Source organism: Protopterus annectens, chromosome 8.part0 (assembly GCF_019279795.1).
Source record: "Protopterus annectens isolate FY-2018-M chromosome 8.part0, PAN1.0, whole genome shotgun sequence".
Lineage (NCBI taxonomy): Eukaryota > Metazoa > Chordata > Ceratodontiformes > Protopteridae > Protopterus > Protopterus annectens.
This window is the reverse complement of record NC_056741.1, coordinates 1,568,159,411-1,568,172,006: the sequence shown is the minus strand read 5'-3', so window position 1 is coordinate 1,568,172,006 and position 12,596 is coordinate 1,568,159,411. Positions and strand designations below refer to the sequence as shown.

The following is a 12,596-nucleotide window of genomic DNA, read 5'->3' as shown; positions in this document are numbered from 1 at the left end:
TTTTTGTATGGTCAGTGATTAAAACAGTAGATGCATGAGACAAAGCGCCTTAGAATTTCTTTACCAGATATTTGTATAAATGTAAATTTTGAATAATATTTTTAAATAACTTTGAGTTGGGGGTGGTTTGGTCAGTCACCATGATACAGTAAATTCTTGGAGTACCACTAGGCCAAATTTAAATTGCTGATAACTTACAACACAGCAGCCTATTGCCTGGCATGCTAAGATTAGATTACCCCACAATCACAAAAATGACTAATCAGGCCGAGTGCACCTCTCCTTGCACATATGCCACAGATTTAGCTGTGTTTAAGCATCAGCACTAAAGAGAAACACTGGAGACATTATCTTGATAAACATTAGCCCAGTTGCTGGTGAGCAAATTGCTAGATTATACAAGGACTGAATGTGAATTTATGTATATATATATATATATATATATATATATATATATATATATATATATATATATATATATATTTATGCATGTATTTAACTTAAATATGTAAAGCACTGATCCAAATGGAGTTATTTCAGGGTCAGCCTAGGTGAGAAAAATAACTACAAAAATTGAAGAAAATTGAAGCACGTAGTAAACAAACACAGAGAAGATAACATTCTACAGTATGACAGTATATAGAGGAATACTTTAATAATATATTTAAACAAATTGATAGAAAACAAATGAGTTATGCCTATAGCTGGGAAATTAATATAACTGTATGGGACAGGATATCTATCAGCTGTCAGTATACAGAGTACAGACCAAGAAAATAATGGAGGTAGAAAAACGGAAGTAGAAGAAGGGGATGGGGTGGGGAGAAGTTAGTTAAGAAGAAAGTGAGGCATGATAAGTAACCTCTACAAAGTATGGGACATTTGGGGTGCTTTAAAACACTGAAGTCTCAATGGCAAATGTAACAACTTTACCATAAGAACTGGGAATAGACACCTCTGTATAAAATAATAAATCAATAACTGTATATGACTAATGGGTATACATTTTTGCTCAGATTAACAATCTTACCAAGAATCTTCACTGCATTTCAGAGATACAAGAGGGATGATAAAACCATTGGAACAAGTCTTAAATGGACTATATGTTCATAGGTGTGTACTAGCCTAATGCCCCTGGAGCCTTTACAAGCCTAGCCCATAGGATTACCCTGGCATCATGGCACCCGACCTTAGTTTCCAGTGCCTCTGTTGAGTAGAGCCACTGGAGTGATCCCCGGGATGAATTTTCTATTTCCCATCCACTAGTCAACATTTCTCTTCAAGACGGCCAGTGACGTGCTCTGTTTGACATGTATGGAAAGTCTATTCCATAGCATGGGCAGTATCTGGGTCATGAACCTGTCCCTCCAGCACGTTCTGTTGATTGTGGTAATGAGGTTGAGGTCTCTGGAGCGTGTGGTGTGGAGGGATTGGGATTTCTTTAGATGTAACACTTCTAACAGAGCTGGGTCAGACATGGCTTTATAAGTCAAGCAGAGATCACCTCTAAGCAGGCGATATGAGACAGAGAATAGTTGGAGTTTTTTTGAGTCTCTCCATATAGGACAAGTGTTTAAGGCCTAGGATCCTCTTTGTGTGATACTTTTGTGGCCTCTCCAGTTGATGCAGGTGTCTAGTGAGGTACATGCCAAATGGGGCATTGTACTCGATGACTGGCCTAATGAGAGAAGAGTAGAGGGAGACAATGACCTCTTTCTTCCTGGATGCAAAACTCTTACTAATGAGATGTGCGACATATAAGGTCTTTCTGACCACAGTGGCAGTGTGGTGGTCAAAAGAGAGGTTGCTGTCAACCTGTGTTTCCAGATCTCTTATAACGCCTTCTGTGTTCAGTGGACTACTATCGATGTGGTACTTCATGGGAACTGGGATTTTTCCCAAAGGGGATGACAACACATTTTTTAGCATTGAGCTTAAGGCCATGGTTCTGGCACCAGTCATTGGTCTCTGTGAGGCCTTTCTGTAGGATCTCAACATCACTTGGGGAATTAATAATGGCTCCCAACTTACAATCATCTGCGAACTTTGTCAGCCAGAGTCCCTTTGTGTTGGACTGGACTTCTGAGAAGTAGATACCAAACAGGAGAGGACCCAGGACCAATCCCTGTGGGACTCCACTTGTGACTAGTCAGCAGTCTGAGTTGGAGACAGCTACTTTCACACTGTGGGTTGTATCTGTGAGCCAGTTTGCAACCCACCTAGTGATATAGGGCTTGATGCCTAGCTTAGTGAGTTTTTCTATGATTCCTGAGTGGGGAATGGTATCAAAGGCCTTAGCCATATCAAGGTAGGCTGTATGAACCACCTTGCCTTCATCCACAGCTCTGGTGACTGACTCAAAGAAGTCGACCAAGTTGAGCAGGCATGATCTACCATTCACAAAACCAAACTGTGTAGGATCCTGAGTTTGTAGATTCTCTATATCCTTGTTTATTAGGTCCATGATGATGCGTTCCATAGTTTTGCATATCAGACTTGTCAGGTTAATGGGGTGACAGTTCCCAGGGTCTGTAGTCACTCCTCCTTTGTGGAAAGGGATGAATATAGCAGTGCGCCATTCGGTAGGGACAAAGCCTGACGTGAGGATGTGATTGAACAGGGCACACAGGTGAGGTGCCAGTTCACTCTGTAGTTCATGTAGAACACAGCCAAAGATACTGTCTGGTCTCACAAAAGCTGTATTCTTGGCCTTGGACAGTGCTGTTTTAACCTCTGCAGCAGTAATACTGGGTGCTTGGCAATCTACTGGTATTGTGATTGGTCCTTTGGGGGGGAGAGGGGAAAAGTTGGCACTGAATCTGTCAGCCAGTTTATTGGCAATATCTGTTGGCTCGGTATAGGAGGTGCCATTGTGCAGCAGCTCAGAGCAAATCTGGGTATTGCCATGGAGGTTCTTTACATTACTATAGAAGGCCTTGTGGTTGTCTTTACTATCTGCTGCAATTCTGTTTTCATAGCTAGCTTTAGAGGATTTGATGAGGGATCTCAACTTTTTGTTGAGGCTGGTAAGGGAGTTTTTCCAGTCTTGGGACTTCACCATATTCCGCTCAGTTTCCTCCTTCTGTAATATAGTTTGTTTATTGCAGGGGACCACCAGATAAGCTTTCTTTTTTGGAGGAGAGTGTCTTGATTCTACTGGGTATGGCGAGATCCATGCATTTGTGTACGTGTTCGTACAGTGCATTGGTGCATGATTCGGTGGTCATGCAACTATTCTCCATTTGCATGGGTGCCGTGAAGGTAGCCACCTCTGTTCTTAGGAGCTGAAAGTTAGCTTTGGAGAAGTTTTTCATGGTGGTTACCTTTGCAGGGGTGGGGTGGGGGGGTGGAAGGGATATGGATTTCCAAGATGATTAGTTTGTGGTCAGATCTAACCAGGGAGGAGATGACTACTGGTGTAGAGCAACCATCGCCCATGTTAGTAAAGACCAGGTCAAGGATGCTGCTACCTCTACTGGGGGTAAGAATGAGCTGGTCCAGGGCACTGGAATTAATGAATTCCAGGAAACACTGGGCAAGTGTATTAGTACATGAGTACTTTTCCCAGTTAATGGAAGGGTAATTCAAGTTGCAGTATGAGTGTGTTAGGTTGGACTTTAATATTCTCCAGGGAGCTTAAGAACATGGAGTGAGTGTCTTGGGACATGGTTGGGGACCTATAACAGGCTACAACCTGAATCGCTGTCTTATCCAATGTTAGCTGCACCTCAAGTATCTCTGATGCATTCTGCTGGGCTACCAGTCTGGAGGTGTGCGCATCCTTTATGAATAAGGAAACACCACCACCTTTGGAGCTTTGGTCCAAGTTCTAGGGCCGAAAGGTGTGGAATGAGTTATAGCCTGGTAGTGCAGGGGTGCTTTCTGCTGCCTTCAACCAGGTCTCTGTTACAGCACAAATGTTGATGTTCTCCATTTTAAGGAGTGCTTTGAGTGAGTGCATTTTGAGATTTAGACTTCTAGCATTGAGCAGCATGACCCTCAGACTGCATTTCTTTGTAGCTGTTACGGTGGTAATTTGGTCTTTGGAACACCACCTAAAAAATGCACTATAGGAGTGGCAAGAGCCTTGGTCAGTATCCGGAATCCCAGGGGTGACAGATGCAGGCCATCTCTGGCAAAGCATCGAGGTCTGTCAAGCATGTTATCCCAGGCAGACTAGATCCCCTTAGAATGGCAACAGAAATTTAGCCAATTGTTGAAATCAATCATTTTCTACTTGTACTGTGGTATCATTGTGGGTGATGGTAGGATACTGCTCAGGGCTAGGATCATACCCGCCTGGGCTACATAATCCGAGAGCTCCTCCATGTCTCTTTTCATGTAGTCCAGGGAGGTACATCTCAGGTCATTCACACCCACATGTACAACGACAGAGTCATATTTGTACCTGTTGTTGAGGGACCTGAGTGCATGCGTTATATGGCACATCCTGGCACCTGACAGGCAGTTGACTACTTTATCCTTATTCAGCCTAGTGAGTGGGACGTCAGTGTGCCTCACTATCGAGTCACCTATGACTAGTGTGCTGGGCATGCTGTTTTGCCTTAGGGGCTTTGGTTGAATGGCACGCTGTTTAGGAGAGTTATGTGTCTCGTGATTAGTGTTGTGTTGTGATGGTCAAGTGCATTTCTGTCTTGGAAGTCTTTGTTGTTTGGGTAGATTTTTATTGAGAGCTTCCACGACGGTGGGTGTGTGGTAAGTGTTTTTATGTGAAGGCAGTGCTGGTGTGTGTCCTAGAGAGATATGTGTTCCATGTGGTGTGCTGCAAGTGTTGACCTTCTCCTCTTGACCATATTCCGGTCTTGGCTGGAGAGTGCGTGGCTTCCAGTTTGAATATATAAGTGCATCTCTTACAAGTCTGAGTGTTGGGAGGTAAGAGGAGAGGGTTGTCAGTGTACATGAGGCTGTTGCTACATTGCCCCAAGATGCCCAAGTTCATCAGGTTAACAGGAAAAAGCACAGGGAACTGACCTTTAGACATGCCTGGAGGGGTGGGCATTAATAATAAGTACTGGAGCTGTTTCCCTGTAGAACATTTAGTGCTGGTAGCACTTTTGTGTGCTACAACAATTGCTACAAGAAGTCTGGTATGGTAAGGTGCTAGACTAATAAGCTAGTAAAAGTCCAGGAGAGGAGAGAACTAGCAGAGCTAAGGGAAAAATTGAAGAGCAGACTTTGGCACCTCTCAGGGGCTTACAAACAGTCCTGGATACAGCAAATCTGTATCTGGACTAGACTAGTTACAGGAAAGGTGGGAAAAGCGCAAACATGGGCTTTTAGACCAGAAAGTTGAAGGAGATGGAAAAAACTGCCCAAACAGCCAATAAACTACAATTTCTGTGCCAGAAACTGCTCCTCTTGTGGTAGATAGGCCACCTGGTGCTTACCACTCCCACTGACAAGCTAGAAGGCTTCCGTCTGACACAGAGATGCTTCGGGGGCTCAGAAGCTTACAAACAGTCCTGAATACAGCAAATCTGTATCTAGACTAGACTAGTTATAGGAAAGGTGGGAAACAAGTGCAAATACGGGCTTTTAAGCCAGAAAGTTGAAGGAGATGGAAAAAAGTGCTCAAACAGCCAATAAACTACAATTTCTGGACCAGAAACAACTCCTCTTGTGGTAGATAGGCTACCTAGTGCTTACCACTCCCACTGATAATCTAGAAGGCTTCCCTCAACACAGAAAGGCTTGGGAGGCTCAGAAGTTTACATACAGTCCTGGATACAGCAAATCTGTATCTAGACTAGACTAGTTACAGGAAAGGCGGGAAAAGCACAAACGCGGGCTTTTAGACCACAAAATTGAAGGCAATGGAAAAAACTGCCCAAATGGCCAATAAACTGCAATTTCTGGGCCAGAAACCACTCCTCTTGTAGTAGATAGGCTACCTAGTGCTTATCACTCCCACTGACATATAATATGGAGATAGAGTGACTGGCTGGAGCAAAGTGGATGACACTGAAAATAAACTCTGCTTTAACAACTTGAAATTTACTGGTTTACAGGAATAACTAAAAGACAAAGATCCTTGAATAAGACTACTGCAAAACTTTCAAAAATATTATACTTACTGAATTACTTTTCCTATGACACAACCCTACAGACTGCAAAAAATTGGACAATACCAGCATTTCTTTGGGTATTAATGTTGTTGATAAAACTCAGGACAGTAGCTGCTGTGCTGTGATGTGGACAGAAAGCATGTTTAATTGGTGAAAGGTCATTATTTCTTAATTACCCCAGTGGTGTCTTGTCTTGGATACTACTGGGGTAATTAATTCAGTAGTACAGCAATTTCAATAGCAAAATAATTACCACACAGATGCCTATACAAAAGGGAAATATGACAAGGAAGTGAGAGATTATACCATTCATTAGTATGATCTCTCACTTCCTTGTAGTGAGAGATCATGCTATTCATTAGCAAGGCCCCAATGTCTACCCTCTCACATAGTAACAGGATATGGTTAGCCAAGCCAAGACTTATTACCGTGTAAAAAAGGCACCTAAGATCGCAACAAATGATCACTGTGATTACCCAGTAATCCTGAGTTACTTGACTAAAAATGACAAGAGAAGCAGGTGTTCTGATTTTCAGGGATGGTTTTCTCTTGCAAATGTTTTTTTTTCTTGTTACTGGCAGAAATACTGTGTGTGTGTGTGTGTGTGTGTGTGTGTGTGTGTGTGTGTGTGTGTGTGTGTGCGCGCGCGCATCTATGTGTGTGAATAGGGTAACATCATTAACTCTGTCAACAGTAATAATCTATTATTGTTTCACTAGAGCATACCTCTCAACCTCTTAGAACAAGAAATCTGGACAAAGCCATAAATAATGGGGGAACAAAGGCCCAAAAATAGGGGCACTTTTTAAATATTAGTCTTGCAAACTTAGAAAGTTGATAGAATAACAGGTTTTGCAGCAGCATGGATTTTCTGAGAGGTATGAAGTCTAACACTCAAATGTCTGTCATTTTCTGACTTCAACCCCTCAATGATTTTCCAAGGATTTGACAAAATAAAACCCATAATTTTATGAGAAACAGGCCAAAATTATGAGGAAAAAATCTGGACATTCTGTGAAAATCTGTAGAGTTGACAGGTATACACTAGACTCAGGATAAACTATCCATAACTAAACTGCAAGAGAAAAAAACTGCTGTTTTTGAAGAATGCCTGGGTTCTGATTTTTAGATTCAGTCATGTTGCGTTAAGAATGTGCCTCTTTCTAATTTAGATAAAAAGGAGGCTTCTTATATTCTTGAAAAGACCATATATACAATCCTTGCTTCACTCTCATGCTCTCACTGGTTGATCCTCCCCTGAGCACCTCCATCTGATGATATGGATGAGTTGATAAGTTACAGTAATTCTTCAGACAAAACAACTTTTTACAACAGTAGAAACAGTACGAGTGACGCAGATGCTAGGTATAACTTAGACCGTAGTAGTATTTGCCTCTGAAGAATGTGCAATTATTTTATAATCATTTTGGGATATTCTCAAATTAATTATTTGGTTTTGCTGATTAAAGAAAGCAATATACAGATATACAGTAATGTCTGTACCTGTTCAGCAGTACTCCTCCTGACAGAAATCCTTCCAAAACTGATCTGATCCAAAAAAACTTTGAGGGTTTTCATTAACTCTCGTTCTTCCTGAGAAGTGGAATCTGTAACACAAATGTTTTTGATGTTTTCAGGTGAACAAAAAAAGAGAAGTTATGTTCTTACCATAACGTTCCATCTGTGTTGTTGATCTTCATTCATTCATTACTGATGGGTACTGGTTCCTTCCTCGGAACCAAGTCGCCAGTTATAACAAGCTCGCAACAGCCAAAAAAAACTCTCGAGCTAAGCTTACACATAGTGCCCCTCTCTCCATTACCTCAGATCGAGTATGTCCATAAGAAAAGAAGAGAGAAAGCGGAGGCTTTATCTGAGCAACTTCCCTATCATAAGGCAGGACCAAGTCCGAACCTCCAGGAGTTTTTCTGAGAGGGATGGCGGGTGGGATGTAATGAATAAATGAAGATCAACAACACAGATGGAACATTATGGTAAGAAGATAACTTCTTTATCTGAGGTTGTTAATCTTCATTCATTCCTTACTGACGGGACAGAGTCCCTAGCTACCTTATTTCCTGGGAGGCCCTATGGAAGGATATTGCTTAGCACCATTGAACCAAAGCAGGCTCTCCCCCTGGAGACCAAATCCAATTTGTAATAAGTGATAAAGGTATGAGGGGTAGCCCATGTTGATGCTGCACAAATGTTATCCATGGAAGGCAACAGATGTCGCAATTGATCTGGTTGAATGCGGTTTGACCTTAGTCGGTAGAAGAACTTTGTTTTGTTGGTAGATAAAGCAAATGCAATCTCTTAACCATTTAGAAAGAGTCACTTTGAAAACAGATTTTCCCAATTTTGGTCCTGAGAAGGATACGAATAATTGGTCAGAATTTTGTAGTGATTTAGTCTTGTCCAGGTAGAATCGCAATTGTCTATGCACATCAAGTAAATGAAGGGAGTAAATGCTGGCAGGTCAATTGTTTGATTAATGGTCACATCCAAAATAACTTTGGATAAGAAGGTGGGATTAGTCTGTAGTGATACTCTGTCTTTATGGAAAACCATGTAAGGACATTTTATGCACAAGGCCTATAACTCAGATATTCACCTTGCTGAAGTAATAGTTACCAAGAATAAAGTTTTCCAGGATAAAAATTTTATATTGCAAGTGGCAGCAGGTTTGAAAGGAGGATGAGTCAAGGATTGTAGACTAGTGTCAAATTCCAAGGTTTGATTGGCTCTTTGAAGGGGGGGTCTAATGTGCATGACAACTTTCAAAAAGGTTTTATAGAGACTGTGAGAAATCAATCATGAGTCCTGGAAACCATTGTGGAAATTAGAGATAGCAGCCAGGTGAACTGGAATAATTGAAGCTGCCACTCCCGAATGGAGGAGATTAGATTCCAGTACAGAAGTAACCGAAGCTGAAAAGGGATCTATTCCCTTCTCTCGAGACCAAATTATAAATCTTTTCCACTTGCTGAGATAAAGTAACTTGCTGTTGGTAACTTGCTGTTCTCCATCTTCATTAACGACCTTTATACTGTCATCCCAAAAGTCAGCTGTATACAATATGCTGATGACTCTACTCTGATTTGCTCAGCCACATCTCCAGTAGAGTTATGGTCAGCTACCCAGACCACCTTTAATACAATAGAAAACTGGCTTTCTGAACATTGTCTGATCCTAAATCCCAAAAAAACTAAAATGCTGTTATTTTCACCAACAAGTAGGTCTACCGCTTTTACCTTTACCATAAAATCAAATGATGGCACAATAATCTCCCCTGACCCATCTACAAAACTATTAGGTGTCATCATAGACAATAATCTAAAATTTGACCTACATGTTAACCAAACTATCAAAACCATCAATAAAAAACTAGGGTCACTTTACAGAATAAAAGCCCTCCTCACCCCTACAGCTAAAATTGCCATAGCTCGCTCTCACCTTCTTTCAACCCTTCTGTATGCATCCCCTCCACTCTCGAATTTAAACAAGACTGTCCTTAACAAACTCTCAATTTGCTCCAACCACATTGCCAGGTTTGCCACTGGGCTGCCTTTTAGGACACATCATTGCTTCAATCTAAATCAGCTTGGGTGGCTTGAACTACCCAGCCTAATCCAGTATAACCAACTGATTATGGCCTATAAAATCCTCTATAATCCGGACAATACTCCTGCACTTAAAAATATTATCACCCCCTATAACAATCCTAGACCGCTCCGATCCTCTAACAAACTACTAATTCAGACTAGCAAAATTAATAACACAGCCGGTGATTTTCTCTTTGCAAACTCTGTAAGTAGATCCTGGAACTCTCTTCCAGCTGATATTACCTTACATTCCACCTTAGGTCAATTTAAAACTAGACTCAAACAACATTTGTCACTTAACTAGCTATGTCAATGTATCAAGCCTGGCTAACTCTCTCTAGAATGTGTAAAAATCTGTTAACCAGTTTACTGTGTAATTTAATTTAATCCTGACTTGTGCTCAGGATTAACTGTAACCTGTGGAACTTGTTTAACTTGCTTACTTATGTAATCTCTGTAAATAGTCTGTTTGTAATATGTAATGCTGGTATTATGTAATGCTGTATCTGCTTACCCTTGGAGCTTTTCTCCCCGGGCCTCCGCTGAAAATGGACATGCATCCAGTCGGACTATCCCGGTCAACAAATGTAAAATAAATAAAATAAAAATAAATAAATAAAAATAAAATAAAGTTTCCTGGTGGGTGGTTTATGGGAAGCCAGAAGAATGTTACATACTGGGGAAGGATAGATTACTTTGCTTGGCAATTACTGGAAATAGAGGAACCAAGCTGTCAGCTTGATATTTGATATGTTTGGTTGTATCAACCCTTGGGGGTGCAACAGTAATTCCAGAGTTGGATCCAGAATCCATGGTTGATGTACTAGGTGAGCCCAACGTAAGGGAAACCAACCTTGTCAGGGCCAATAGGGTGCAATGAGGATTACTTTGCTTCTCAACCGAAGAGCTTTCTTTAGAAATTGTGGGATCAGAGGAAGGGGAGGGGAGGCATAAAGCAGTCCCGTGGGCCATTTGTGCACTAGAGTGTCCCTTGGGGACTCCCCCTGCGAGAGAATTAGGGCAAAGTAGCTACTGCATTTGTGGTGTGCTGGGATGCGAAAAGATCGCAGCAAGGCTGGCTCCAGTGACTGAAGGTTTTCGCCACTATGACAGGGTTGAGGGACCACTCATGAGGCAAGAGAATGCATCTGCTCAGTTTGTCTGCAATCTCATTGGAATCACTGAGAATGTGCATTGCTATCAGAAAGTGGTTTGAAGATATCACCCATTGCCAAATTCTCACGAATTCCTGACACAATGGTAGGACTTGTTTCCCCCTTATTTGTATATATACCAGACTATGGACATGTTGTCCAACTGGATATCAATTGCCTCTGACGGGAGGATAGACTGGAATGGTTGCAACACTAGAAGACTGCCCTCAGATCTAGAACACTGATCTTCAGACTGGCCTGAATACTGATATGCAGATTGGCCTCCACGGGGGACCAAGTGCCTTGGACTGTCTTTCCCTGGAAGTTCCCCACCCCATCAGGAAGCGTCCATAGTCACAATGGCTTTGGGCTGAGGGGGAGAAAAGAGGACTCCATAAGTATTTTCCTGGCTTCATCCACCAAAATAAGTCTTATTTGCATCGATTTGTTATATGGATCTGAAAGGACATAGGATGAGTCAAAGGGGACCACTGTGTTAGTAAAAGCCACTGTAGGAGCCTCATGAGTAGTCTTCTGAGGGGAACTATAGTAATCGATGCTGCCATTGATCCTAGTAGCTGAAGTACTATCCAAGTTGAAACTTTGTTCTGATCGAGTATCACCCGGAGTTGAGATCTTAGTCTCTCTAACCTGTGACTTGGAAGGGTGACTAGACAAGACTGAGTATAGAAAGTTGCCCCTATGAATTCCAAATTTTGAGTAGGAGTCAACTTGCATTTTTCTATGTTTATTGAGATCCCTAAGGATTTTGCTAGCTTAAAGGTGTAATGTAAGGCTGTAACCAGTAGATGCTTGGTTGGGGTGGTAAGAAGCCAATCATTTAAATACGGAAACACCTGGAATCCTTGCAGTCTCAAGTGAGCTGTTACCACTGCCATGCATTTGGTGAACAGTCTGGGAGCCATAGAGAGACCAAAGGGCAGCGCTTGGAATTGGTAGTGATTGGCTCCCAGCTGGAAGCAGAGGAATCTCCTGGAGGATTTGTCCATTTTTATGTGGTAATACGCATCCTGGGGATCTATCAAGCACATCCAATTGTCTTTTCTCTTGAAACAGGAGGATAGACTAAACCATGACCATCCGGAATTTTGTCTGTCTGACAAATTTGTTTAGGATGCTGCGGCCCAAGATTGGCCTCCAGTCCCCTGTCTTTTTTTGGCACTAAAAATAACCTTGAGTAAAATCTGAATTATATCTGGTCTGATGGGACTGTTTGGATGACTCTTTTTAGAAGCAGCTTTTGAATTTCTTGAGCTGCTGCTTTCTGTTGACTGGGTGGGACGTCGGGAATATGCCTTAGCAACCTTGGGTAATGACTGCATGGAATGTGATAACCTTTGGTAATTATTGTCTGTACCCAAGAATCTGTGGTTATGGATTGCCAGGCAAGATAGGGAAGAGAACACTGTCCCCTGATTGCTTCCAGAGGTAAGCAATCGGCCCACTCCTCAGGAGCGGTGATAGGGCTGTCCAGAGAAAGAATCTCTGGATCCCTGATTACGCAGACCCCCTCTACCTCTGGAGGGGCAACATCCAGATGAGTTTCTCCCTCTGTCCCAGGGAGTAAACGCGCCATGTGTGTCGTGGAAGGGACCCTGGGATTTCTTGTACCACATCTTTCCACTCCTCTGATTCCTTGAGTAGGATCGATGGGGGGTAGAAAAACACATGCCCATGGCAGACAGAGTCTTTCCGTCCTTTGCACACCTGGCTAATGTGTCTTCTACCTT

The 12,596-nt window shown here is 42.1% G+C and overlaps 1 protein-coding gene across 1 annotated transcript in view; it reads right to left on the bottom strand.

Annotated features, from left to right (window-relative positions):
• The window catches only part of LOC122808514, a 1,519,214-nt gene that overhangs the window by 732,064 nt on the left and 774,554 nt on the right, over positions 1 to 12,596 (bottom strand). The window contains exon 12 of the mRNA XM_044079469.1: positions 7,590 to 7,693. Within this exon, the coding sequence (XP_043935404.1) occupies positions 7,590 to 7,693 (104 nt within the window). The remainder of the gene's footprint in view (positions 1 to 7,589; positions 7,694 to 12,596) is intronic.